The 27309-nt window shown below is 33.9% G+C and overlaps 4 protein-coding genes and 1 pseudogene across 7 annotated transcripts; 2 read left to right on the top strand and 3 right to left on the bottom strand.

Moving 5' to 3' along the window:
* Window positions 1–3691: 3691 nt before the first annotated feature.
* Window positions 3692–5918, top strand: LOC104751538 (protein CUP-SHAPED COTYLEDON 3). Its single transcript, XM_087493333.1, has 3 exons — window positions 3692–4195; window positions 4307–4581; window positions 5288–5918. The coding sequence occupies exons 1-3, from the start codon at window positions 3991–3993 to the stop codon at window positions 5816–5818; spliced, it is 1011 nt and encodes a 336-aa protein (XP_087349459.1). The 5' UTR covers window positions 3692–3990; the 3' UTR covers window positions 5819–5918.
* Window positions 5919–8870: 2952 nt separating this feature from the next.
* LOC104751537 (RING-H2 finger protein ATL8 pseudogene) lies at window positions 8871–9728 on the bottom strand (annotated as a pseudogene). The gene has a single exon (XR_015583708.1). The product of XR_015583708.1 is annotated as an RING-H2 finger protein ATL8 pseudogene (transcript).
* An 8691-nt stretch (window positions 9729–18419) lies between these two features.
* Window positions 18420–20282, bottom strand: LOC104751535 (outer envelope pore protein 21B, chloroplastic-like). The gene is made up of 5 exons (XM_087493188.1): window positions 20041–20282; window positions 19302–19376; window positions 19050–19202; window positions 18854–18952; window positions 18420–18616 (listed from the first exon to the last, which is right to left on the bottom strand). The coding sequence occupies exons 1-5, from the start codon at window positions 20131–20133 to the stop codon at window positions 18533–18535; spliced, it is 504 nt and encodes a 167-aa protein (XP_087349314.1). The 5' UTR covers window positions 20134–20282; the 3' UTR covers window positions 18420–18532.
* On the top strand, window positions 20123–23538 carry LOC104751533 (dolichyl-diphosphooligosaccharide--protein glycosyltransferase subunit 1A). The gene is made up of 10 exons (XM_010473487.3): window positions 20123–20598; window positions 20836–20880; window positions 20969–21582; window positions 21678–21825; window positions 21911–22087; window positions 22281–22349; window positions 22464–22553; window positions 22617–22775; window positions 22876–23100; window positions 23189–23538. The coding sequence occupies exons 1-10, from the start codon at window positions 20491–20493 to the stop codon at window positions 23378–23380; spliced, it is 1827 nt and encodes a 608-aa protein (XP_010471789.1). The 5' UTR covers window positions 20123–20490; the 3' UTR covers window positions 23381–23538.
* On the bottom strand, window positions 23423–26795 carry LOC104751534 (U-box domain-containing protein 43). Of its 3 annotated transcripts, none has more exons than XM_087493187.1 (4): window positions 26416–26795; window positions 25643–26196; window positions 25256–25565; window positions 23423–25142 (listed from the first exon to the last, which is right to left on the bottom strand). In XM_087493187.1, exons 2-4 carry the CDS (start codon window positions 26183–26185, stop codon window positions 23560–23562), a joined length of 2436 nt encoding a protein of 811 aa, XP_087349313.1. In that variant the 5' UTR covers window positions 26186–26196; window positions 26416–26795; the 3' UTR covers window positions 23423–23559. The 3 variants fall into 3 exon arrangements, with proteins under 3 accessions (XP_087349313.1, XP_087349311.1, XP_087349312.1); XM_087493185.1 differs by having other exon boundaries at window positions 25643–26199; window positions 26416–26780; XM_087493186.1 differs by having other exon boundaries at window positions 25643–26252; window positions 26416–26777.
* Between the last annotated feature and the right edge of the window lie 514 nt (window positions 26796–27309).

Raw genomic sequence — 27309 nt, 5'->3', positions numbered from 1 at the left:
AACTTTATTCAGAATATCAATTATATACTGCTATATGTGCACGGTTTAATTGGTCCCCCACCCTGTATTTGCAACTTTTCGCCCATATTTATGAAGGCTTCGTCTGTCCCCATATCTTCAAAACCTTTCACATTTATTGCCATCCACTGTACGGATATCTTTACATGTAACATAACTCCATCAAATTATTAACTAAACTGGACCAAAATTTATACACTAACCAAAAATATATCGTATATATCCATCACTATATACTCTACGAATCAGACTACTGGCGTGGTGATATTGTATATATATATATATATATATATATTATATAGGTTATCATTGCTACCCCAAGATATATAAATGATGAAATGAGTATTATATTTGTAAGTTTTATCAATCATATAATGGTACGGGACAAAAATTTATTGAGTTTACTACTATCTCGAAGTGTTTTCAGTTAGAAACTAAAAATTTATTGGGTTCTTCTAACAGATAAATTTAGAATTAAAATGAAAATCTGGTAGAATAAAAAAAGCAAAAAGGGAGGAATAAAAGATTGCTTGTGAAGAGAAATGAGTGAGAGAGAGAGGTCGTTCTCTTCTCGGGTGTAGCAGGTCGGTGCTGCCATTGTCCTTTCCCTCTTCCTCCATTCATTTATTGTTTCTCCACCTTCTCCTTCTACCTTCATCTTCTTCTTTCCTATTCTTCTTTTTTTGTGTATTTTTTTTTCTTAAAAGTTAGTGATTGAGGGTGACTCATTTAGATTATTTTTGTATCTAGTCCAATACAAAAAAAAAACAGTAAATTTGGTGTTATTCAATCAGTAGTTTACTCTTGTTATAATTTGTTCAAGAATCATATTTGATACAGACATATTAAATACAAACAGACAAAGACGAGTAAGGGACTCTCTTGTCATTTGATTGACATATACTATAAAAGAAATGTGACAAACAGTCATCTATATTCATTTTAGTGACTTTTGTTTCACCTAATATCTCAAAGTTTAGTGTCACATATACTGTATATTATTACTAGCCCCAGTAATTCTGTATATTTTTATACACTAGCTAGTCCCTGTTACACAGAACCAGTACACCGTTTCTGCCTGTAAACTTGTTTTTAACTTTGATTAGTTTCACACTTTCGCTGTATGAATAAATAAGTGAAATAGTGTTACTGAAACGAAAAATGAAAACTTTTTCAAAGTTATATATACCAGCCCTTTCTGCTTGAATATTCTGCCAAGATTAATGATATTACCGCAGACAGATTAATTTCATATATACATGATAAAGTTTTACTTTGACAGGGCCAATAATATTGTTTTTGTGACGCAGAGGAACAGCACTGTAATATATAGTAGACCGACGGTATCACTTGAGCAATAATGAACTGAAATAGATACATTTTTAAAAAAAATAACAATTTTGAGAAGGATAAAAAAGAGCTATATATATATAGGTCACAGAAAATATCATCAGTGCTATAGAGATAGACCCCCCGGGGAAAATATATAAGTATAATTTTTAGATTATAGTAAAAACAAAAAAAGAGTACAGAAACTATGTTAAATAATAAGCATTTAATAATGGGATAGGCTTAGGTAAGCCTATGCGGCAAGTACAGCAGGTTTTTTGAATTATTGGATGAAACATTTTGCTCAACGTAGATTTTTATAAATCTAATAAGTTAAAGGAGTATTTAAATAAATAAATGTGAATAGGGGGGTTGTGTAGGGGTTAGGGTAAAAGAATGACTTGGGAGATTTAACATAAGATCGTGTGTGCAGTTAATATTTAGTGAGAGATAGATACTGTTGTACGTTTTCATTTATTATCTTTTTTTACCTGATCTCTTTTTTTCTTTATCATTCTACGCACGTGCCACCGCCGACTATCTGATATCTTCCACTATTTCGATTTTTTTTTGTTATAGTAACATTTTAACAACGATAATATGTATTTAAAACTATTTTTCCAATTATTTGTCTTGTTTTTTATCCTTTAAAGAAAAAACTTTTAGTTCAGGAAAAAGCATTAAAAGCAAAAGTCTGGTTTTGTTGCAGTGTTCTCACTCGAATTTGGCCAATTTCTTTTCGAGAATTCAACCATTGAAAGCTTACAATTCGGCAAGGTTTTATTCTCTTTCCACGTCGATAAACTTTGATTATTACTTTTTTTTTTAACTTCGCGTATGCAGATAATAAAAACAAGTATGTTGCAACATTGTTTGAAAGTTCTCGTTGATACAGTTGTATAATCCCCCCTTACCCTCAGAACACGAATTTAATCTTTGGTGATGCATTTTTTTTTATTAAGAATTTCAAAACAACATCGTATGTTTTAACTCCAACTGTTAACGTGTTGTTAATGACGTTTAATTTTTCTGTTAACTTTATAAACAACATGCTAATTTGACAAGTCAATCAAAAGTTTGTTATTATATTTGAAAATCAACAAAAGTTGAGTATTTATTTGGCTAGACCAAAAATTTATGTTTTTTTTGGCAAATTCTGAAAAGTTTGAGTTTTTTTGGTTGAATTCTCATTTATTTCTCAAAACTTGATATCTCTAAACTAATTTCCTGTATACGTATACAACACAGTTCCAACGCTGATTTTGGTGTTTATGTTTCTGTTTCCATGTATTTTTAAAAATTAAAAATTTTAGTTTTTGAAGCTTAAACATTCTCAGCAAACACAGAATAAAAAGTGTTTGCGATTAAAATAAACTTTTGAAAAATATATTAAAATTATGGACTTGTATGTAATACAGAATTTATATAACCGTTGAGGAATAAGTATAAAAGGAAGTGGTTAAGGTAAAAAATATGGAAAAGAAAGGAATTAAGATCTCAGGGCGAATGTGTATAAAATAATAAATAAATTTAAAAAGAGTTCTGACTTATGAATGTATAATGATATGCTTACACCCGCACGCATAAACCTCTGCCATCTTTTACTACTGCACACTCTTTTTCCTTTTCTTTTCTTCAAAGTAAAATTTATTTGCTGATAACCACAAAGTGTAACTGCATATAATGTAAAATCTGTTCAAGTACATTATTTATTTCACATTTCTTGAAATCTGAAAAAAACTTTATATTGACTGCATATAATGTAATTTGTTTGGGTAGAGAAATCCACTTGGTCCTATGTATGTGATAACCTCATTATCGGTATATTCAATATAACGTATACTCATTTAAAACTGCATATGTCAAATGTTCTAATGATATCAGTTTAATAAAGGTTAGGTAAGATTAGAGATTATAGAAGGCATCTTTTAAAAAAAAGAGTGTGTGTTTATACAAAACTGAATATCTTTACGGAAAAAACACCAAAAATCAGAATTCGACTTCAAAACAAGAGCCAAAAACGTCAACACCATTTAATACTATATTATATAATTAATCATAAATAGTAACATTTAAATTTAGGAAAGTACAAAAACGATACTGTAATGATCCATTGACCAATCGAGTAGTCGTTAACGAAAGATCATAACTTAACATCACCCAGTCTCAATCAAAACCACAAGACCATAAGAATTTTGCTAAAGTAGTATAGTGATAAAACACAAAACGGCAAAAGTTGTTCTACAGTTTAGATTGTTACTACATAATAATTAAATTACTTTACTTGCATAGGAAAAAATAGGGAAAATAGAAAGAGACTCCTGGAAGCTCCCCAGGTGAGGGCAAATAGCAGCCCCCCTGCTCCCTGAATTTCACAGCCTTTATCATCAATGCTCCTCTAACCTCAAACACTCAAAATCCACTCATCTATACATACACCTCTACTTACACACCCCATACTCTCTCTCTCATCTACACACCTCTACATGTGTGCCATTTTTGTATATAAATATATAATCTTGCTCACAATAAGGTTATACTTTCCATCACCTTTTCTATCATTTGCTCTCTTTGTTCTTCCTTTTGGTGTCTCTTCAGTGTAAAACAAAAAGTCTCTTTTTTTTCGGTTATAATAAGCAAAAGATGATGCTTGCGGTGGAAGATGTGTTGAGCGAACTAGCCGGAGAAGAAAAGAACGAGAGAGGACTGCCACCTGGTTTCCGGTTTCACCCGACGGATGAAGAGCTCATCACCTTCTACTTAGCTTCCAAAATCTTCCATGGAGGTCTCTCCGGCATTCACATTTCTGAAGTTGATCTCAACCGCTGCGAACCTTGGGAACTACCTGGTACTATACATCAATACACGTCGTCTCTTCTTTCCTCTAAGAGTCTTTCTATTTTAGTTTTGGAATCTTGTTAAAAGTTTTAACGTTTTGAAACTTGTTATATATATGAAGAAATGGCGAAGATGGGAGAGAAGGAGTGGTACTTTTACAGTCTAAGGGATAGGAAATATCCGACGGGTTTGAGGACTAACAGAGCAACCACTGCTGGGTATTGGAAAGCTACCGGAAAAGATAAGGAGGTCTACACCGGCGGCGGAGGACCGCTTGTTGGGATGAAGAAGACGTTGGTGTTCTACAAAGGTAGGGCTCCACGTGGCCTCAAGACTAAGTGGGTCATGCATGAGTATCGCCTCGAAACCGACCTTTCACACCGCCACACGTGTAAGGTAAATTAAAACATCTTATTACCCACACTCGTGCGTCTCTTTGCTTTTAAGTTTTTAACTTTTGAGTATTTAAAAGAAATTTCTGTGTGTATATTTTCTTTTGTCAATTTATGAGTTGACTTTTCGTAGCAAAAAAAGTTTTATTGACAAACCACCCTATAGTGTTGTTATTTAAATCCTGTTACTTTACTCCCACACGTGCGTCTCTTAAACTTTACTGTAAATTACGAGATTTAATCACAATAATGCGAATTTATGCTTTTTCTTATCAATTAATAAGTTGACTTTTACAAACGATATAAGGTGAAATGAAATGTTTAACCGATATATTTCACTTTTTCCCATTTTTACTAAATTCGTATGTCATTATTTTGTTTGGGTTAGTATGGGAGAAGACAGGGGAGAGAGCAGTTTAGATGTGATAGATTTGATATAAATCTGTACGTGTGGTGTGGATGTCAACACCAAACACACCTTGCCGTTTTCTGTTCACCGAATGCTACTGTTGTGTCGTTTTCAATCACTATTGCTTTCTTTTTAATTACACTTGATAATTTATTCATCAGAAATCAATTTGTCAGGCTCAGACAAGATCTATATCGTTCTTTGCTTAGGTGTGTAGTCATTATCTATAAATATGCACTTATAAATAAAAGTGTGTGATAGTAACATGTTTTTATTTTTCTTTTTTTGCTATGAAACACAGGAGGAATGGGTGATTTGTAGAGTGTTCAACAAATCAGGAGATAGAAAAAATGTTGGGATCCATAACCAAATCAGCTACCTTCATAACCATTCACTCTCAACAACACATCATCATGATGCCTTGCCTTTGCTTTTGGAACCTTCCGACAAAACCCTAACCAACTTCTCATCGCTACTCTACGATGATCCCCATCAAAATTACAATAATAACCTCATTCATGGATCATCAGGCCACAACCTCGACGAGCTCAAAGCCCTAATCAATCCAGTCGTCTCTCAGCTCAACGGAATCATCTTTTCGCCGGGAAACAACAACAACAACAACGACGAAGACGACTTCGGTTTTAACCTCGGCGTGAAGACAGAGCCATCTTCGAACGGTGCTATAAACAATAACGAACTTGACGTACGAGATTACTTGGAGAATCCTCTGTTTCAGGAAGCGAGTTACGGTCTGTTGGGTCTTTCGTCTTCTCCTGGACCTCTTCACATGCTATTAGATTCTCCATGTCCTTTAGGTTTCCAGCTGTAGTAGAATCCTACCCTTGGATTTATATATTTGGTGTTTATTTTTACTCTCACCTTTTGTAAAATACGTTATTTATATAAATGTTATTAATTATTATTATTCCTAAGATCCAAAATCTTTTGTAGAACAAAACTTTTAAAAGTTATGTGGCTGCTTGCTGTAGCATTGCAGGTAAAAAGCTATTATTGTGTTACTTTTGATAAAAACTGTATTTGTGGGCGTTTCACTGTTCGATGTGATGTCATAAATACGAATAATATTTTGTCACTATTCTGTCGTCATTGTTTCATGTTTTTTTCTTTCTTGGATGGACTATTGTATTTCTCATGTAAATATATAATTTTGATGGACTATATATCACTCATGTTAATATGTTTTCGTTACTTCAGTTCAAGAAGATTTTAGAACTGCAAAAATGACATTTCCGTTAAGAGCGCTAATTTGGGCCGGTTTAACCGTGTTTGATTATTATACAGTCTTCGAATGGTTAAACCGGTTTAGTTTGCTCATAGTTTCGAACTACGAAGCCCATTAAATACCAGAGAGGCCCAGCAAGGGATAATAACTAAAAAATATTACGATGTTGAACACTTGGTTTTTTTCTTTTGGATGCAAATACGATATTTTACTTAGCTCTGTATATATTTTTAAAAAAATTCTTAAATTCTCTGTGTATTTCAATTCCAGTTAAAAAAAATCAAATATCTTCGACAGTAAATAATATTAAAATTAATTGAATGTGAGAATGTTAAAATGTTAACAAGTGTTATGTTATATCAATCTTGGGAAATGTATGATCAATAAATCAAAATTTTAAGATTATATATATATATATAATTAATGATGCATGCATAGATTTATTTCTAACATGACATACTTTTTTATCAGTAAATAAAACATGAAACACTTAGTACATTAGATATGTAGTCTCGTTCAAGCCTGTCTATCGAATTTGAATTTGATCGAGCATTACATTGCCTCTGATAAAAAGAAAATATGTATTTTTTTAGAATCTTCATATATTGTCAACCGATGGTGGTTATATTTAACGGTAACACCACTAGCGTAAGGAATAAAGCATTCATAATAATAACAAAATAATAATGTAGCTAACTACTAATGTGGGAATATCTTCGGCCTGATTGGGAATTGGTCCATCATTTCTCAATGAGAATTTTTCGTTCCTCCTTTTAACAAAACAAAAAGCGTAGATGTCTTCGCTTTCTACTTCCGACTCCTTCGTTGCGATTCATCAATAGAAATAAATATCCCTTACTATTTAATATGAGAAAGTATTAGAATGTAGTAATATGATTAGAGTTAGAGATCCCGAAGCAATATAATGCCACCATCTATTAATGGAGATAAGGGACAAACGGACAAGGATATGTAATATATAGATCATGCACATGCACGTACAATATACAACGAAAGAAGAATATTGCTTTTTTAAAAAGACGTAGAAATAGTTCAATTATTACAACAACAAAAAAAACAGTATCAATCTCTTTAAATTTGAGTATAAAATACCATTTTTGTAGATTCAACATCAGTCAATTTTGTGTACATGTTTTATAGTATGAAAACTGAATTCATTGGTCCTGCAATCAAATATGAAATTTCATAGGGTTGAACTCTAATGTCTTCATCAATAGAGTATTATATTATGCATTATTAATGCTTGGACATTCAACGTATTTGGGTTGATGGTAATAGCTTGGTTTCAGCTTGAAAATTTCAATGATGGAGCATTAGTGCGTTACTACCATTACGAGCTATATCATGAAAACTATAGTAGTTAGAGGAAATAATTGATGGATATTTTTGTGATAAAATGCAATATTCAATGTCAATTATGCAATATTCAATGTCAATTATGCAATTTAGTTTATGTCATTTTAAATTTTACTAGCACTTAGCACATGGACGCACTTTCCATAGTGGACAAACTCGTGATGAATGATGATAGCTCGCGATGGTGGACCATATCTTTATTTGTACGTGTTTTTACTAAATGGCTACACGAAAAAAAGGATAAATAATCAATATAATCAGTTGTTTTTCGTCTGTGTAATTATCTACATCTTGACTAATTTATTATTAAACTACGTTCTACTTATAATATTTCGCACTTTAGTTGTACCCTAAGATTTTGGCGATCTTTTGTTAGGTCAATGTTCGAAGACAAAAATAAGATCATCTTCATGGTCATTTTCGAAGTTCTAATAATTTAAAGTCTCGTTTGATGATTTTAGTGGGATACAGGCTCGTGCTCCCAATATTTATAAAATACTTTTAACAGAAAACATGAACAAATTAAATATATTAAACCCCGACAATTAGTTTGCTGCTTTATTAATGGAAAAGGAAAAAGAGAACTCACACAATACACATTACACCATCTGCTCGACGTACACTGGTCCATCTGTCTGCTTTTTCCCATTTTATATGGAATATTCCATTAGTTAATCGAATTTGTAGCAACGAACAACCAACATTTTAGGTAGACTCCCTTTGATGCTTCTATCAAACGTAAACTGTACATGAGTAACATGACATATATTTATTTTTCATACTCGAAACTTAAATACAGAACTAACTAGCTAGCACTTTCTATCAAACAAACAAATTTCAGTTTTACAAATTATTTATGAAAAAATGTTAATTTAACTATCGACATGATATTATCAAAGAAGTGCGTGGAGTTGATTCTTATTTATGATATTAAGTAGATTCTTATTGATTTTGGCACGACATAAAACCATGCATGATGCATCTAAAACTAATACATGTTACAACATTCACGTAACCATAGGCTAAAGCGTAGAGACACAAAATAATGGAATTAAGCACTTGGTATATCGTATATACCCAAAAAAAAAAGAAGTTAATTTCGGGTAATTTGGATTGTAGCAACGTAGAAATTAAATTATGTGGTCCAAAGTCTTAGTTTCAAGAGTTATTGTAACTATTTCATGGTCTCTAGCTAGTTCACAAACAAGATGTTAATAAAACAAAATCAGTCCATGTTATGTATAAAAGAATATAAAAGAAATAAAGGACTAATTCACTTTCCATTTCATATAAAAAATTTACAATAGATAAAATATATGTACATGCCTGCCGAGTAACATTATCCTTTAAAATGATAAGGAACACTTTTTAAATATCATATCTTGTTTAATTGAAATCCATTTATGAAAAAAATAAATGGGAAAATGTTTATAAAAAAAATCAAGGTAAGAAGTTATCAAGATCATCTTCACTTTGCTTGATTCGGGTATCAGGTTCGGATCCTGAACTTGAGCTACCGGGTAACCCGCCACATTTATGACACCTGGCAACCACTAAGATTTGACGGCAAGAAGGACAAGAAGAGTGGGATCCAAGCCACGTGTCGATACACAATACGTGGAAACCGTGACCACACTGCGGCAACACCCTGAGCTCGTCTCCGGCGGCGAACTCCGTAAGACAAATCGCGCACTCGACGAGTTGCTCAGCCGGCGGCGAGTCCGGCGAGTAAGTTAGCTTAGGTAACGATCGGAGTACTTTCTTTTTCAAACCTTTGTTGGCCGCAGCTACGGGCGGTTGATGAGTCTGGTCCGATCTGTTTCTGGTGGCGATACGTCGGAGCCAGGCGCAACGAGAGACGGCTATTAAGCCAAGGACGCATGTCAGTGCACAAAGAAGAACCGCGAGGATGAGGACGAGGTCAGGGTTGAAAGCCGGAGAAGGTTCCACCGGAGATGGAGAACTTGCTTCTTGGAGAAGACGGAAGAGAAGACGCGCCATTGTTGCTAAAGACTTAGAGAGAAAGAGAGAGAGAGAGAGAGAGAGGTTGGTTTGAAAAAATTGAGAGGGATTAGGAGTGTGAGCGTTTTTTAGGGAGGCAAAGAGGACAGGGGATTTATAGTGAGAAAGATCTTTGTTGGGTATTTGCTTTATATTATAAAAGTTTATATTATATCACTTTCGGTTATAAGGTTATTTTCGTGATTTTATTATTGTGATTAGTTCGAAATTTGTTTGCCTTAAGTCCTATGACTGATCATGTAATCTCTATGAGTCCTTTTCTTCGATGTTTTTGTATATTAACGTTCTCAAGTTTTTACGGATAGGTCGGCAAGAAAGAAAAATGTTTTACGTATAGATAAATTTGGGTTAGACGACAAACAAGAAAATGACTTTTGTTTTAAGTACCATCAAAGCTATATATAAAAGTATATATATTAATGTTTGTTTTAAATAAATATTAACGATGTTTCTCTCTTTATATTGGTTATATATAGTTATATATAGGAGTTAGGACCATCTCATTGTTCCAAGTTACGGGATGTTTATGGTTAACCTAACACCTTTATACCTAAAAATTAAGCATTGGTTACAATTAAGAAAATATAGGCATAATAATAATACAACGGTCTGTTTGACAATCAAACGTTCCAATCTAGCTACTGGAAAATGATATATGGTATTTAAATGGGATATTGATAGTCTTGGTGCATTAGAAACATTTAAATTGATGTATGTAATAAAATGGTGCGTGTGGGGCAGACACATGATGGGAGTGGACGAAGGTTTGTGTGTGCGATGCGACCATCAAACACCGAACCACGATATAAGTTGATAACGTATGTTGTGTATCGCTTATCCTAACATTATTTTCTTCTTCGTATTTATTGCCCTAAAAATGATTATTTGTCAGTTTGTCATCCACATCAAGTAATATCAGGTCGAATATGATGTTGGTAGTGGGTTATCTGATAACATAGATTATTATTACTGATAAATTATGGAATTTATGGATCCTTTTTTTATAATAAAGTTGTAATTGTAATGAAATGTTGATATATCTGATTTCACAAAGTTGGATCAAATCAAGCAACTCATTCCCTGCACCTTCATGGCTAATAATAACCACTACGAGCTGCTTAAATCGATTTAAATATGATTTAAGATATATATAGAAGATACTTTAATTTTAACTGAGTTTAGAATTTGAGTATATATCTTCTAAGATTTAATGTGAGTTTCAGTTTATGATCTTTTGAGTTATTACGTACAAAAAAAAACAAAACAAAAGGCTGGAATATTCATTCCATTGTTAGATCCTACATTTTACACTCATATTTTTTATTACTCAATATTTAAGAAAAACTAGTAGTGTTAGCTGCTAGCTCTATTCTAAATGTATATACTGGGTTGTTTATCTATTCGAATATTTTAAGTTTTTGCTTCACTGGATGATGCATACGTTAAAAGAACCTTAATGACGTTTGACCTAGTGGAGAAATGTGATTCTCTACTCTTCGTACTATAATGACCTTTGAATTCACGAAAAGAACATTTTAAATCTATGGCTGCTGGACTATATATTTGGAATAAACAAGATCTATTTGACGATCTTTTTAAAAATGTTATGTTAGGACTTAGGACATACTTATATGATGCTGTTACAAATTTTAAAAACATTAAATTACGAAAGTCGAATTATAACGTACTACGTTTTGATTACTAGTAGTATTATTCATTGCTGGTCCAGGACTTGCATTCAATCAAGCTGACATGGCATGCAATTGGTGTTGGGATAACGGCTAAATTCATTAAGGAAAACTTTTTGATGTTTAGATAAGATCAATCTTAAATATTAATCCTCCTAAATAAAACTTATGAACTTTTTCCTATACATGGGATAAATCTAAGTGGTCTTTTTGTATGTACAATCCCATCTATTTAATAATGACCGTGGGATTGCATCACACATACCACCGATAAAGTAATCACCGATAAGAAATAATAAAGTAAATTGCAAACTTTTTCAAACTCGAGGTCCTATTTGTCATGTTTTATCGACCAAAAAAGTATAATTTTTTCTGATCTTGTGGCAAAAAAAAAAAGAAAAGAAATCGAAGTCACATATATGGATATGCATATTCAACATCTATTTGGAAGAACAGTTTTAATACCAAAAAGTCTTGTACCAAAAATAGTTGAGACTTTCAAAACGAACAACTGAGCTATAACATATTACTAATCAGACACATTGTTACCAATCAGACACATTATTATTTTTGGGATAAAGGTTGCTATAACATATTCTCAGCGATAGATTCATATGAAAAAATAATTATGCATAAATAAATATACAGTTATATATTATGTAGACAACAAATGATATGAAAGTTATTTTGGATTTTTTATTAAAAAATTATTCATATAGAAAATAATTATAATTAACTTCTCCTGACTATAAAGTAAATATAGGTGAAAAGCATGTGGAGAACAGTCACTTCATCGGCCTAACATGTAGAGAATGAAACGAAGGTTCATGTGTGTGAACCTTTTGTCCTCTATAGTCAGAGCCGGCCACAAGGCCAAGTAAGCAAAGCACATGCTTCCGGCCGCTATAATATTAACTATTTTTCGGCCAACTTTCCAAGAAATTTCTTGTGGTCTAGTGGTTTAAACAGTCCAAGTTGAGCCTGTAGTCCCTAGTTCGAATCTTGCTTAGGTGTTAATGAGTTGTTTTTATTTTTTTAGAAGAAAAGTATACCAAAAAGTCAAAAACAAAAATTATGAGGCCCATTCTTCTCCCCCGCTTGTAGCCTAGTTTATCTCCACGCGGGCTCTGTCTATAGTCATCAAACTTTGTGTGAAGGATGATAATAACAACTAACTAAAAACATGCGTCAAGATTATTAATATTTGGCAAAGAGGGACGCCTGTTCATTTCTTATTCATAAACTTTTTTCTCTTTAATTTACTTATCACTCAATTTAATGCATTCGGTATTTATCTTTTAGATACATATATAAGCCGTTAACTAATTTATTAAGAATCTTACCAAAAAAAAATAATAATTTGTTAAGAAAGCTGTAATTGTAATTATTAAACAACTACTGGTTTGATTTAAACGTTGAGAGTTTTGGGCACAAACCTCCCACCATTTGCTTATTGTTGCATTGTTATGTTCTAGTTGATTATGACATAATTTGCTTGATGCAAAACAGTGGATATGGAATATTAAACAACCGGAAAATTGAATCTTAAAACAATATGATTTTTTGACTAAGTTTTGTTATTTTGAAAACAGTAGTCAGAAATATATTTAACGATTTTGTTATTTAACAGTAGGTCTGAATCTTGGGTATTCATTTTGTTAATGCATGACATCAAAACGATTTGTCAGATATGAGGAGAGGTACAACGTCTTATAGAAGTAAGCAAGTTAGCTCTAGTTTTAAATAGTGCGATGAACTAAGGCACCTTAATTAAGCCACATCCATATGGAGTTAGCTACAATTTGGGCTACGTCTCTGCAAAATTGTTAAGAGACAATTCTTTGTTTATATTACCAGATTTTATTTTAGTGATAACCATTTGTTTTGACTAGCAATTCTTGCTTTAGTGATTGTTAAATTAGATATGTATCTTTGTTGAAGATAAGCGTGGTTGTTAGCTTATTTAACAACCATAAGCGTACATATATACATTTTGATAGACTGATAGTAGTTGTGAGCTCTCTTATTGTCTTGAGCATTAATACTAAATTGTTGTATTGTTGCATGCATGGAAACTAAACGTACTAAATGATTATGAGACAACTAAAAAAATGAAAAAAAAAATCTATTGAGAAGAATTTATAATAATGGAGTGGTGGTACATGAACAGTGTGTGGTAAGAAAAAAAAAAAGAGGAGGAAACGTGTGAAATTATGAGTTTCTAAATAGAGTTAGATGACAATATATATATATATATATATATATAGAAAAGAGACTATTAATTAATTTTGTTGACTAAATTTCTCTTCTAGTGCACTTATCACTTTCCAGTTTCCATTTTCTCACCACCCACCTTTGGTTTCCGTCACATGCTCGGCAAACTTTTTTTTTTTTTTTTTTTTTTTTGAAAATTAAACTTTTTTTTGTTTTAATTGGATTAATACTCGAAAACTATAGACCCCTAAAATTACATAAACTTATAAACATTTTTTGGTTAACATTAACTTAAAACATTTAAACTATAAAGATTTATATTGCCAACTTAAACTATATGAGCGGATATAATAAGCTTATGACTAACAAATGATGCAAAAAAAAAATTTCTAGAAATCGAAAAGAATCATACGTACGTAGTTGACTATAATTGATCAAAAACTTAAAATATTCGAATATAAATAAAATAAAAAATTGATCTACTCAATTTACTAGATGTATTTATTAATATTTTAGAAAGTAGAAAAACAAATAAGGAAATGAATTTGTACATTTTGGAATATAAGTAAAAAAGAAAGAAAAAATGTAATTAACAACCAATTAAAAATGTAAAAAACAAGAAAAAAAATTGTACATACAAAATGAAAAAATAAATCGTGGCATAATAAATGAAGAATAAATGATATTGGAAATATAAAACACATCATCCCTAACATCTACTCGAGCACTAATAATCATTTAATCTAATAAGCTATAATAAACAATAGATAATTTTTTTTATAACTAGCATGGGGCACGTGCCCCATCTAGTCCCTCTTAGCATCCGCCCTGACTACTTCAACCGATCAACGTCTAAAAATTCATAGCGAATTCGTAAGTTGTAGTAATAAACTGCTTTCACCAGTTGATGTAAATTTAGGATAACAATATCATTCTAATTAGTTTTAACTTTTAAGACTTTAGTTATGAGTTCGTGTAGTTTGGAATTTCCTACTCTGTATTTTTTTATTTTTGGAAATGTACCGGTGGAGTTATACACATATGCAATAATCTGCTCTCCGCAGTTTCACATGTGAACATGTAAAGCACATTTTACTTTCTATTCTTTTTATATAAACCCTTTTTTGGACCTTATGATTATTATAATATGCATGATCGTGTAGTGTATATTGAAATAAATATTTGATTATGCGCAAGTGTTTTGCTTTTATTAGTTTATCCTAACATAGTATCCGCGCTCCACCCCGCAGGTTTTTTTGTTTTATTTTTATTTTCATTATTTATAAGATGAAAATCATTATTGGATGTGGACAATGTTTATTGGTAATATTTTTTTTTTAGATTTTTGTTATTAGTTGTTGTTAGTTTTTTTTATGTAATGAAATTGTAGACTAAAATCAATTTTTTTTTTTGTATCAAAATGCATTGGAGCACCATTATTATTTTTATGTTTTTTTCTAAGTTTATATCTGCCCAACGCCACGAAATTATTTTAGAATTCTTTTATTTAATACAAAAATATAACTTGATATTTTTAAAAATCATAATTTAATATAAGTTGTTTGATATCAAATATCAAAATTATTAATTTTGAGTCCAAATTCTTATCTGTTTTTCCTTATTATTTATATTTGTCATAATATTTTCTTATTATTTTAATCAAATAATCTTAAATAAAATAGATAAACAACATTGTTATTATGTTTGTAAAACCAGAGAAAACAATTGAGAATATAATCTAGACAAAACAATAAACCATGGACATGTAATTTCGATAGTCGGTTCATCATTTCTGAGAATTTGATAGCGACCCAAATTGTTAACATAAACAATATGAGATGACAGTTTAATTCACTACATGAGATCTGAGACCAATTCATAACTTTTATCATTTTTATTTTTTCATCTACATAATGGTTTTTCTCAATCTCAAGAACATCTCTTTTGATAGGTAGAGAGTCATTCTAAGTCTCATTCTCTTTTGCCATACTTGTGTTTTTTCTCTTCACTATTCCTTGTTCGCTATAGAGCTAATTTGGCAGATTCATTAGATTTAGCAGTAGAATACAAAATTTCAAGTATTTGAGTATACAGTAGATTTGGCCACATAACCAATAGTATGTAAACATTCAAATAATCACCACAACATTATCATATAAAGCAACTGGACAAAGTAGGTTTTTATGAACTAAATAACTTGAAAGTACTTTGCACATCAAAAGAATAATAAACTGAAAATGCTTTTCTTGAAAAGTTTGAAATCATTGCCAAGAAGCTGCCTAGACATAAAATTAATAAAAGATAGAGGGACCAAGTCCAGTTTTATATCGACTTCCACTATGAATCTACAAAATCCAAATTCATTGATCCAAGTTTTTTGTTAGTGTAAAGTGTAAATTGTTATCAACACACTCACCTTATGTAGTCACCCTTTTTTCCCTATTCAGCCTAGGAAGTTAATCCTCACGACATTCACTACTTCAGCTATATTATTGTATTCAGATCTTAGAGTAGCTTCATAAATATATTACAATAGGAACAACCATATCAATTGTGAAAGAAACCTTAGTAAACATATATGCTCATCGAACCTACACTTTTCTAATCATCCGCCTCAGATTCGCTCTTTACTTCTCTCTCACTCAATTTCTTTTCGTAATCATATAGTTTCTTCTTGTTTTAAATATCACCTGTAAATCTAGAGAATCGTGTGTTTTCCTTGTTTTTTCTTCTAAAGTATCTTATTATTATTAGGTGTCACTACTTAACCAACTTCTCCCTCTCACCAATATTATCTTTTTATTTTTAACATCTTGTAGTGTTCATATTGACACATGATTATTAGGCATGTCTTTTATCCGTTAAATGACAAATGATCTATAGATAATCATTTTACTCATTTTTTATTCTTTTTCTACAAGTTCATACGTATTGTAGTTTGGTGACTTGATCTAGTTGTACTCTTGTAGACACATCCATATCAAATAATTCATTAAAACTAAAATGGAAATAAGTACGCTGAATAGAATTGGAAGCAGATACATGGAAGCGTAGAATTATTATTTTTTAAACTAATCGGTTTATTGTTGAGAGTATAGATTCATTGAACAGAGCATTGATTTTGATATATAAAGTTTAATAATATATACTATATGGTATATTAGATGATGGGGAACAAGATATATACGCGGCACAATGGAATGACAATGCAACTTTTCACGTCACTGTTACTAAATATCCCACAAATCTACATCATAATTTCTTCTTCTTCTTTCTTTTTTCTTTTTTTTTTTTTTTTTTTTTCCTGCTTTGCAAAACAAGATTTTTCTTTAGGTATTCTGAAAAATTACTAGAAAATTAGAAATATAATAATGTATAGGTACACTTTTGTTGTTTTGTTAGACTATATACGTTGTCTAATGATTATACCATTTCACTCGAACACCGTTTATTATGATTTAGGAGGTCTTTAGTTTGATTCGTCTTTCTAGTCAATTTTAGGCATTTTAGCTTTCGGATATCACTTTACCATAGAGATAGAATCAAATATTACTATCGCAATGGATATATAAACTTTTTTCCTACGTGTAATTTGAAACTGATAATCAGGGCCGGCCCAGTGAAATTTGTGGCCTAATACAAAACAATTACTTTTTAATGGATTTTATAGATAAAAAAATAAAATTGAAACTAAATCTTAAAATTTCGGAAAATGAGACCTATTTTTGTAATAAAAAAGTAGATAAATTTAAAACTTGAGGCCAAATCTATAACTTTCATAAAATTGATGCTTATTTTTGCAGTAAAAATATTTTTTGAGATCTATTTTTGTTACTAAAAATCTCAGAAAATATGGAGGCTCAACACTTATGTATCATAAGAATGGGTGAAAGGCCGGACCTGGTGATAATACATTGCTAAAACGACTTATTACCCGACATGATATATATACATACAAAGATGATGTTCTAAAAGACTAAAAAAGTTGATAGAGATGCATGACTAGAAGATAATTCCAATTACTTTCCAAAATATCTTTACAGGTTGGGGAAATTAAAAAAGTATTTAACAAAAGATTTGGGATAAAACTTGTCACATCTGCGTGCAATTTTTTTTTCCTCTTTTTTTTATTAACAAAATAAAACGAAAAAGGACCTCATCACTTAAAGAGTTAGGGAGCTTTTTTTTATGTATCAGCCATTCAGCCGCCTCTAATAAAAACATTGAGATATTATAGTTAAATAGTTAAATGTAATGCATAAGAGATCACGTGGATTTGAAGTTAAAGCCACTAACAAAAATCTAAACGATAAAATTGGTGACTAGTCTGAGTCTCTTTTTTCTTTTATCGTTTGAGTGATGATGATCAGTAAGCAAATCTTGAGCATACCCCATTTTCGGATTCTGAAGATCAACACTTTTGTGCGCGACCTTTTTTTAACTCTTTGGTACTGATGTTGATGCTCCCAGCAGCATCATTCTCAATTTCATCCAAACCAGACCGGTCCGAGATTTTTAGTTGGTTTTTAGGTTTGGCATTAATTAGTGAATTCATGACAAATTTCTGGTTTGGCATGTTTTGCCCGGTTAAGTTATCACACGGTTCAGGATCAATGGATCTCTGAGGGACCTAGGACTAAGAGTGTTTAAAGTCTCCTCTACTCATAATAAAGTTAAGTAGATACGAACCCTTTTATCCGACATAGGAACATCCACATTTGACTTCAGATCCATCGCACGGTTCAGGATCTGAGGGACCTTGGACTAGGAGTGTTTAAGTCTGTACTCATAATAAAGTTAAGTAAGATACGAACCCTATTATCCAACATAGGAACATCCACATTGACTTCAGTCAGAGGATGCAAGGAATGAATACAATGGAGAGATGATCTGGAAGATTTCTGAATTTGAATTAATTGATAGAATTAAAATGTGTTCATTGGTAGTGGTATCAAATACATTTCTCAAATGATGATGATGATGAAAAAACTAAACGCAGTTACAGGTCATACCGCAAGTTCCATTTTCCCTTCATGTTTGCGTTGAGAGTCCAGTTGTTTTCTCTAATCTGCAGATAAGGAACCTGAAAGAAAGAGGGAACTCATTGTTTTGATGAATCCAAAAATTGCATTTTCTTAGTTATACAAAGAAGATGTAAAGCCTAAACATGATGATAAATCGGTTTCAAATTAAAAGGTGCTGCTTAAGTATCCATAACAGAGGCCACTACGCAAATAGATGGTTAAAATATAACCAGAAGAGTGAATTTTGGAAGAGTCAACATACTTCAGCTGATCAGATACGAGAGAGATGATGATACCTTTCCAAACATTTCGTAGCCAACTTTGATCCGTACATCTTGATCTTCCTTAAAATTCATAATGTTCCAGGCAAATTCTGCAGCTCCTTTAGGGTTCTTCTGTTGGTCAAAAACGAGGACAGTTCGGTGAGGTAAAAATCAACAAGCAAAAGACATAACTTCAAAGAAAATTTTCAAGACCAAAAAGACACCGAACCTGATTCAAGTCTTGATCAAGATCACACCGCCCTTTAATATTAAAGGTTACATGCTTATCAGTTCTCACAGGAAACTCTTTTTTCCCGCGTAGAAGACACCGAAGCTTTTGGCGCTTATCATAATGCAGTCCTACCGCAAGGCCTGTTGAAACCTAAGGGGAGATTTGCAACACTATATTAGTATATTAATCAACAATGGAAACTATTTAAGAGAGAAGAGATAGAGGAAACATCAGAAATTGAGATCAAACCTCAGGGAAATAGTGTCTCATCATCGCACAGAAGTAACTTGGGGCCCCAGATACAGAATCTAGCTCTCCATGAAACTATCACCAAACAAAAGAACCATCAAAGAAAAAAAGAAACAGAAATGTGATTGCAAGATAGCAACACAACTTGGCTATATACGTCGAGATACTGCAGACAAAGCCAACTCTAGCAGAACAAGCAAGCAGGATACGCAAACAATGAGAAGTAAATGAATCATGATTCAGGAAAAGCCTGTTCCTTTTGACAATAACCATTATAAAGGAAGTTAACTATCCAGACAAAATCTTATACTTATTCCTCATTCTCAAAAACCCAAAACCCAAACAGCACAATGATGATACAGAGTCCCACAAGAACACCAAGAAGAGAGTGACACAAACAACTCAATTCTAAAAATTGGAACAAATCACTGTTTAGCAGCAACTTCACTCAGATTAGGGCTTCATAACAACATTAAGAGTTGCTTCAAAATTCAAAACCGGTCCCTAATCTTATCTTCTTAACCAAAAGGTTGAGACTTTACAGTTCACTTATGTCATAATGCACTCCGGAACACCCAAAACAAACCCTACAGGTAAAATAAACTGAACCCCTGCGAACATTAAAGAAACTTTGGGCATTCATTAAGCTCAGAAACTAGTCAAGAATTGAATAGAGCTACTAAGATCTTCCTCCATAGCAAAACGAAAACGAAGGAAACAAAAAACAAAGTTCTCTCACCTGTAAATGGGTTCTCGAGTTCACAGGGACCTTCTCTTTGGCATGAATTTTCATAGACCTTGAATTGCAGGTATACCTCAGTGATGTCTCCATTTTCCCTTCCCCCCCCCCCCCCCCCCCCCCCCCCCCCCCAACAAATCGTTGTTTTCTCGAGAAAATCGCCTAGAAACGCAAAATCAGAGCCAAAACCAAAACCTCACCTAGTTTTCACACAGTACTGTATCATCATCATCCTCTACACCAAGGTTTACCATATTCCAACCAATAACTCACTACCATGTGTTCATTAAGCCCATTTAGGCCCAATATATATGGGCTTAGATAAATAAAATAAGCCTTTACTAACGGGTTAAACCCGACCCGGGAATTAACAGTCAAGAAGATTTTGTAAATGCTTCATAGGTTTGGTTTCTCTGAGTGAGTGAGCGAGTTCGAATAATCTTGACAAGGATGAAGCAATCGAGTGTCGTCGTCGATCTGTTGCTTCTTCTGCTGACGATCTCTGTACTCACGACGCCGGCGTTCTCCGATCTGGTCTTATCAAAAGTCGAACGTCGTGTAAGTCTCAATCACTCTCCCCCACACACAATAATCTTCGATCTGGTTTTTTATGATTCACGAGGTTCCTGATCCAATAGCACGAAATTTGCATTTGATGATCTGTGCTTAACACTTGGGAATCAGTTCTAAAGATTTAAACTTTTTTTTTTTTTTGTGATCTCGTTAGGATCGGATTTAGAATTCTGATATTTTGTAATTTGTATAGTGATTTCTATTTTCGAAACTGTTGTGCAGATCGATGTGACATCACAGTTTGCTCGTGTTACTAAGAGCCTTAAGGTAACTTCCATGAGACTGTGTTAGTCAGGGTCTAACTCACGAATTGTGTTGCCGTATCTAAGTCCTCTTTTTCCAATTTGGTGTTTAGGTCGTTAATCCTGGCTCTGAATCAGTTTCTGAGTTTATGTTGACCTTCCCTAAGTTTCTTGGTAACAATTTGGCATATTTATCGGTGAAAACTAAACGCCCTTTGGCCAATCTCTCTGTTAAAAAAGCTGATCCGAAAGGAATACCGGATTCAATTAGTGTTTACTCAGTTGCATTACCCAAAACACTCAGTAAAGGCGATTCTTTGACGCTAGAGGTAGTTGCTACATTCACCAATGTACTTCAGCCATTTCCGGAGAAGATTACTCAGGGTGAAATCCATCTTGTTATGCTCCAAGAAAGCGCACAGTATCTCTCTCCTTACACTGTTGAATCTCAGTCGTTGTCTATCAAACTACCAAATGCTAGAATCGAATCTTACAGCAAATTGGAGAATACAAAGCTCCAGGGATCAGAGCTCAAATATGGCCCATACAAGAACCTCCCACCGTTTTCATACTCTCCAATTGTTGTCCACTTTGAAAGCAAGGCTGCATTTGCCGTAGCTGAGAAGCTTGTGCGGGAGATAGAAGTGTCTCATTGGGGGAATGTGCAGGTAACAGAGCATTATAATGTTGTTCACCGAGGGGCTCAACTCAAGGGCGAGTTTTCAAGGTTAATACTCTTACTGAAGCTTTAATCTGCATTTAATTCGCTATTCCAATTCACAAATTCGTTGCTTCATCACTCTCGTCATATTCCAACCGCAGGTTAGACTTTCAAGCCAGACCTAATCCCCGAGGAGTATCTGCCTTTAGGCATTTACTTGCTAGATTACCTCCCAGAGCCCATTCCATTTATTACAGGGATGATATTGGAAATATCTCCACGTCTGAGATGCAAAGTGATTCGAAAAAGGTTTGATATTTTGGCTTAACGAGAATTAGTCTTACAAATATTACTGCTGTGTGTGTTTTTCATCCTTTTGCTGGTTTGGTTGCAGACAGAGCTACTAATTGAGCCTAGGTTTCCGTTGTTTGGTGGGTGGAAAACCTTTTTCACGATAGGTTATGGTTTACCACTTAGTGACTTCTTGTTTGCATCGGAAGGGAAGCGTTTCGTCAACATCTCCTTTGGCTCCCCTATGATTGACCTTGTCACTGAAAAAATTATTGTACAGGTTGGTATTATACACTTTCCACTTCAAGTGTTTTCCTTTCGTAGTTTGATTTTCGTTAGCTTAAGAATGATGTGGAAGCAAATCAATCGAAGCAGTCAATCTTTTATTGTGACTGGATTGACCTGTGATTCACCGATATTGAGTAAAAAATTTACTTGCGTGATGTTCTTTTGTGTTTCCTCTTCCATCGTAGGTTGTTTTACCCGAGGGGTCAAAGGATATATCAGTTACCACTCCGTTTGCTGTCAAGCAGTCTCAAGAGGTAACAGAGTCTTGGCTTTATTGATCATGATTTAGCCTCTGTCTGGTTATTATAAGTCTCCGTGTATTTCAATTATTAAATTATTCATGTTTGTAAACTTACTGTTCTTTGCAGATCAAATATTCACACTTAGATATAGCTGGTAGACCAGTTGTTGTTCTCGAAAAAAACAATGTTGTCCCAGATCACAATCAGCATATCCAGGTAATGTAATACGTTAGAAATGCTGTCATGTTCAGTTGATCATGAGATTTGCTTTCTGTACAGGTTTACTACAAGTTCAGCAACATCAATCTGCTGAGTGAGCCATTGATGTTAATCTCTGGGTTTTTTGTTTTGTTCATCACATGCATCATTTACACACGGGCTGACTTCTCAATCTCCAAGTCCTCTCCAACATATCTGGCGAAACTCCAATGGGATGAGGTACATTGGAGCCTTTTTTCAAGCATATTTTCTGCAATATACTGACATCTTGATTCTCTCAATGATAGATATCAAAAACATGGCTCATTTTGTTTTTCAGGTCGTAGCAACACTCCAGGAAGTTCAAAGCATCATTCAAAAATGCTTAGCTGCACATGATAAGCTCGAAGCATCGCTGCGTGATCTCTCAAGAACCGGTGACATTCAAACATGCAAAGCAGCCCGCAAATCCACTGACAGTTTATTGAAAGATCTTTCGAAAGAACTGAAGCCGTTGCTGGCTTTCTTACAATCTTCCCCATCAGCTTCTCACATATCTCCAAAGGTCCCAAATTTCTTTACACCTGTCTCACCTCTCTTAGTCTCTGCGGCTCTTAACAGTCTCTTTTGTCGAACATTTTTCGTTGATGCAGGTTGAAGAGCTAGTTGTGAAAGAGAAAGAACTTCAAGAGAAGTTGATGGCCAAGCATACCACTGTTGTGGAAGGGTACGAGAAGAAATCATCCGGACGTGATATCGAAAACCGGATCGCTTCTCAGCAGCAAAAGATCATAGCTTTGAGGCAAGAAATCGAAGATCTTCTAGAATTCATTGATGAGATCTAGAAAAGTTAAATGTAGCAAATCATCTTAAGCTTAAAACCAGACTTTCGAATTCACTCCCATTAGAAAAAATTTGTACCTTAATGAGCATTGTTTATCAACTTTGGATGACAGCTCAAGTTCCTCTGAGTTTAACAATGAATCAAATTATCTTAAAATCATTTACAAGAATGCACATAGATCTAACCAATGTTGGAGAATATACCGGAGAAGTTTGGGATCTTATCAATGTGCCTCAAGGCGTTCTCAGCAATCTGTTTTGTCTTAAAATCAGCGTTTTGAAAGGCGTCAATAAGTGCTGCAGTTACGTTTTGTTCTTCTCCGACTTCTCTAGCTATTTCTTCAATTCGTAAGATCCTTTCTACCATCCACACAGCTCTAATCCTCAAATTCTCTGTTTGATTCTCCAAAAGAACGTTTAATATAGGCGTAATACCGTCTGCTTCATCAATCAATCTCACTCCTTTTTCAACTTCTAAACCGTCTTCTAACAAAGTAGAAAGAGCTGCAAGTGCTGCTCCAACCACCTTCTCATTTTCATGGTCCAGTAGATCAACCAACTTATCTACTGCTTGTCCTTCAACGAGACAAAAGCTTTCTCTCACTGAGCATATCCCTTGATGGATCTTGCAGATACCTAGAACAACAGGCGGCTTGCTCAGACATGAAAAGATTGATACACAGTAGTTGGGAGGAGGCAGTTCAGGTATCCTTGTTAGATTCTTGGATTCAAGTGAAAGATTCTCCAAAGCTATTGCAGAAGCCATCTGGATGTTGTCCTGACTGTTGGATTGAAGGAGATCAATGAAAACTGAAGTAAGATTGTTCTCACAGCAGAACGAAACGGCTTGAGTCTCCTTGGTGAGTGCGAAGGTGATCCGAGCAAGAATACTAACAAGTCTTTCAAGAAATGTTCTCTCGAACCGGATTCCCCTGATTTCTTTTTGGCGAATACCACTTATCTTGGAGATGATTTTCTCAAAAGCACCATCTCTTAACAATCTCATAGTCAGAACCAAATCTCTCTCAGGAAGTTCAGCTAAAAGTCCAGCAGCTGCAGCTTGTTCCTCTGTGATGGTTGGTGTATTCTCTAATATGATAGCGAAAAGGCTAGCGAGCTGTCCAACAGTGCCACGCAACGCATTGGCTAGTTCCTCACTCATGTGTGGGGAAATGTTATGAAGAAGCTTGATAGAAGCTAAACGTAAATCATCATTCTCATGAATCTCAACGAACTGAACCAAGCTAATGATGGCAGCTGAGTTTCTGATAGCAGAAACAACATTAATAACCGAGTTTGGACAGCTGGTGAGTCCAACAAGAACCGCCAACAGCTTTCCCTGGATTTCTGGACCAGTGTTGCTAGTTAGTTGTAGTAGATTTTCCACTATCTCCTCTGAAACAAGAGTTTGGTGATCAGGTCCAACAGGAACTTTGTAAAAGTCATAGCCAATGTTCACTATTTTTGCAAGAATAGTGGCAGAGACTTCTTTAAGTCGAATTGGAAGCTGGTTTGGCCCAACATAAAACAGGTCTTTGATAAGAGGTGGTAGTATTCCTGTATCGATTAAGACTTTGGCACTCCCCTCAAACGTTGAGATGTTGTTGAGAGCTCGCAAAGCAGCTTCCCGTTGGCGCATGTTGCGAGTTCTCATAAGATCGATAAGAGAAGAACCCACAGTTTGAGCCACAATAACTCTCACATCGTTATTTAAGGCAAGCTCCCCAAGATAAGAAGCCATGGAGATTTTTGTTTCAGGTGAACCTGCATATCATATATAGCTATGATTCAGATACCTAACCAACTAAGAGATTCTATGTTTCCATGGTTACAGTTTCATCAAAACAAATCAGAGAAAAATTGTTTGGTAAAATCACCTTCAAGAAGCTTAGCAAGAAGAGGCTGCAGTCTACCATTGGAAGCCATCTCTCGAACATTATCCTCTGATACCTCCAAGTTTGTCAAAGTTTTATCAGCTTTCTCAACAGTTGAAACCATCTCTGATTTGCTGCTTGTAAGACCAACCAATAAAATGATTGCTCCACGAACTGATCCAATCTTCTCGCACAAGGACTCAGATTTGGATAGCTCAAACAAGACAGAAACAGCTGCCTCCCTCCCCTTTGATTGCTCTTGGGTTAGGAACTTGACTATTGTACGCACATTGTCTCCTTCAGCTACTATTGCCTGCAACAAATCACACTAATAAGTTTATTTAACAAAGGGATTAAGAGAACAAACAGAGAGATAAAACAGAGACAAACCTTGCTCTCATCATCTCCCTCAACAACGACTTGAAGAGTTTGTAAAGCCTTATACCGCACTTCATGGCTACTACTTTTTAACATATCAGTAATCAACCGAACGAGCTGAGGATTGCGTACACGGTGCTTGATCTTACGAATGTTCCTACAAATATCTCGTACGTTCTTCAAAGCCAGCAAAATATTGGCCTCAGCATTCGCCAAGTAGAGTGACTGACGAGCAATATCTAGCTTCAAAGCATCGTTCCTAGCTCTCCACTCTTCGATTGTGTTACGCAGAGCAATACTCGGGCTTAGATCAGTGACACTCAGCTCCTTGGAAGTTATAGGACAAGACAGAGGCTGACCGTTTTCGCGGCATTCCTTGAACCATATCTCAATAGCCTCACGCTCAAACGTTTGACCATTCTCTAAAGTGACGGGATCATGCATAACTTGCTTTGTCAATGGACATATAAAAGCTTCGTAGATATTATCAATCCCTGGCTCGAACTGAGAGCTGTTATCTGATTGGCTTCCATCCCAACTTCCACTTTCGGCCATATTGATGATTCCTTCTAACAGAAGAAGATGCCCCAATTACGTAATCAGCAACAAATTAAGCTAAGGTCTGAGGAGAACAACGATTTAGCTGTTACTTAAATCAAAACTAAAAGCCGAAATTGAACAAACAATTTTTTTTTCCAACACAATGATCAAAATATTACTAAATATAGAGTCGCGGTAAAGAATTTTGTTTTTGTCTTTCTCACGAGTGTATTAAGCACACGTACCAGTTTCAAACGCAAGAGGCCCTGAAGAATCAAGAGACCGATCTAAACCAAGAATAAAGAAGAACCTTGGTTTCTTCTTCTTCTTCTAGCTTGAGAAATTGAGAACGACCATGTGGGTAATATACCAAATCTTTAAGTGGAAAACGTGTGACATCGAGTCACTTCCATGTACACCACATCAGGTCAACTACTCATCATCTCTCAAGCTTGAACCCGACAGAGATGATTTTTGCCTGAAATCGAGTCAGGGGAAGAAAGATAGGAACCAAAAAAGAGATTTTTAAGTCAGTTAAGCAATAGGACGGAAGAAACAAAAAAAACACACACACCGACAATAAAAAAAACATATAAAATAGACATTTACCAAGAAAGAAAAAAGCGTTGATTATGTACGCAATTGTGGAAGTAATGACAGAACACATGTGAACATGTAGACTCACCAAACTAATACGTTTTGGTGTCGTTTTAAATTACGTTTTAGTCAAAGTTCTTCTTTTCTTTTATATAAATTGATTTTTTTTTTTTTTGTCATTCACAGTTGTGAATATTGTTTTATTCAGCAACATGCAATTTTTTTTTACGTAGGTTTATGTATGATTGCAGTAACAAAATTAGATACACTAGGATAGTACCCGCGTTACGCTGCAGGATTGATTTTTTTTTTTTTTTTTTATTATTATTTTGTTGTATTTTTTGTATGTTGTTTGTAATTCTTTCTTAATTTGAATTTGTTGGTATGTAAACTATGTTTAATAACTAGTTGTAGATTAAGATAAATAAGATTTAAATCTTGTAAAAATTGGAATTTAGTATTCTAATTTTGCTCAAATTTTTTTGTATACTTTATGCATTTTAATATTTATAAGGTAATTACTTGAATGATATCCTCTTAGC

This window comes from Camelina sativa, chromosome 16 (genome assembly GCF_030686135.1).
Source record: "Camelina sativa cultivar CO46 ecotype springtype chromosome 16, ASM3068613v1".
Taxonomy (NCBI): Eukaryota; Viridiplantae; Streptophyta; class Magnoliopsida; order Brassicales; family Brassicaceae; genus Camelina; species Camelina sativa.
Note: the sequence above shows the minus strand (reverse complement) of the source record. Positions and strands in the feature narration are given on the sequence as shown.

Coding starts and splice junctions, on each gene's coding strand:
- LOC104751538 (XM_087493333.1), top strand. CDS start 3,991: ATGATGCTTGCGGTGGAAGATGTGTTGAGCGAACTAGCCGGAGAAGAA. Junction 4,196..4,306: donor CGAACCTTGGGAACTACCTG/GTACTATACATC, acceptor ATATATATGAAG/AAATGGCGAAGATGGGAGAG. Junction 4,582..5,287: donor CACACCGCCACACGTGTAAG/GTAAATTAAAAC, acceptor TATGAAACACAG/GAGGAATGGGTGATTTGTAG.
- LOC104751535 (XM_087493188.1), bottom strand. CDS start 20,133: ATGGAGACATCACTGAGGTATACCTGCAATTCAAGGTCTATGAAAATT. Junction 18,953..19,049: donor TTGATCAAGACTTGAATCAG/GTTCGGTGTCTT, acceptor TTTGACCAACAG/AAGAACCCTAAAGGAGCTGC. Junction 18,617..18,853: donor GCTACGAAATGTTTGGAAAG/GTATCATCATCT, acceptor TCTTTCTTTCAG/GTTCCTTATCTGCAGATTAG.
- LOC104751533 (XM_010473487.3), top strand. CDS start 20,491: ATGAAGCAATCGAGTGTCGTCGTCGATCTGTTGCTTCTTCTGCTGACG. Junction 21,826..21,910: donor TGCAAAGTGATTCGAAAAAG/GTTTGATATTTT, acceptor GTTTGGTTGCAG/ACAGAGCTACTAATTGAGCC. Junction 22,776..22,875: donor CGAAACTCCAATGGGATGAG/GTACATTGGAGC, acceptor TTTGTTTTTCAG/GTCGTAGCAACACTCCAGGA.
- LOC104751534 (XM_087493187.1), bottom strand. CDS start 26,185: ATGGCCGAAAGTGGAAGTTGGGATGGAAGCCAATCAGATAACAGCTCT. Junction 25,566..25,642: donor AGGGAGATGATGAGAGCAAG/GTTTGTCTCTGT, acceptor GATTTGTTGCAG/GCAATAGTAGCTGAAGGAGA. Junction 25,143..25,255: donor TCTTGCTAAGCTTCTTGAAG/GTGATTTTACCA, acceptor TATGATATGCAG/GTTCACCTGAAACAAAAATC.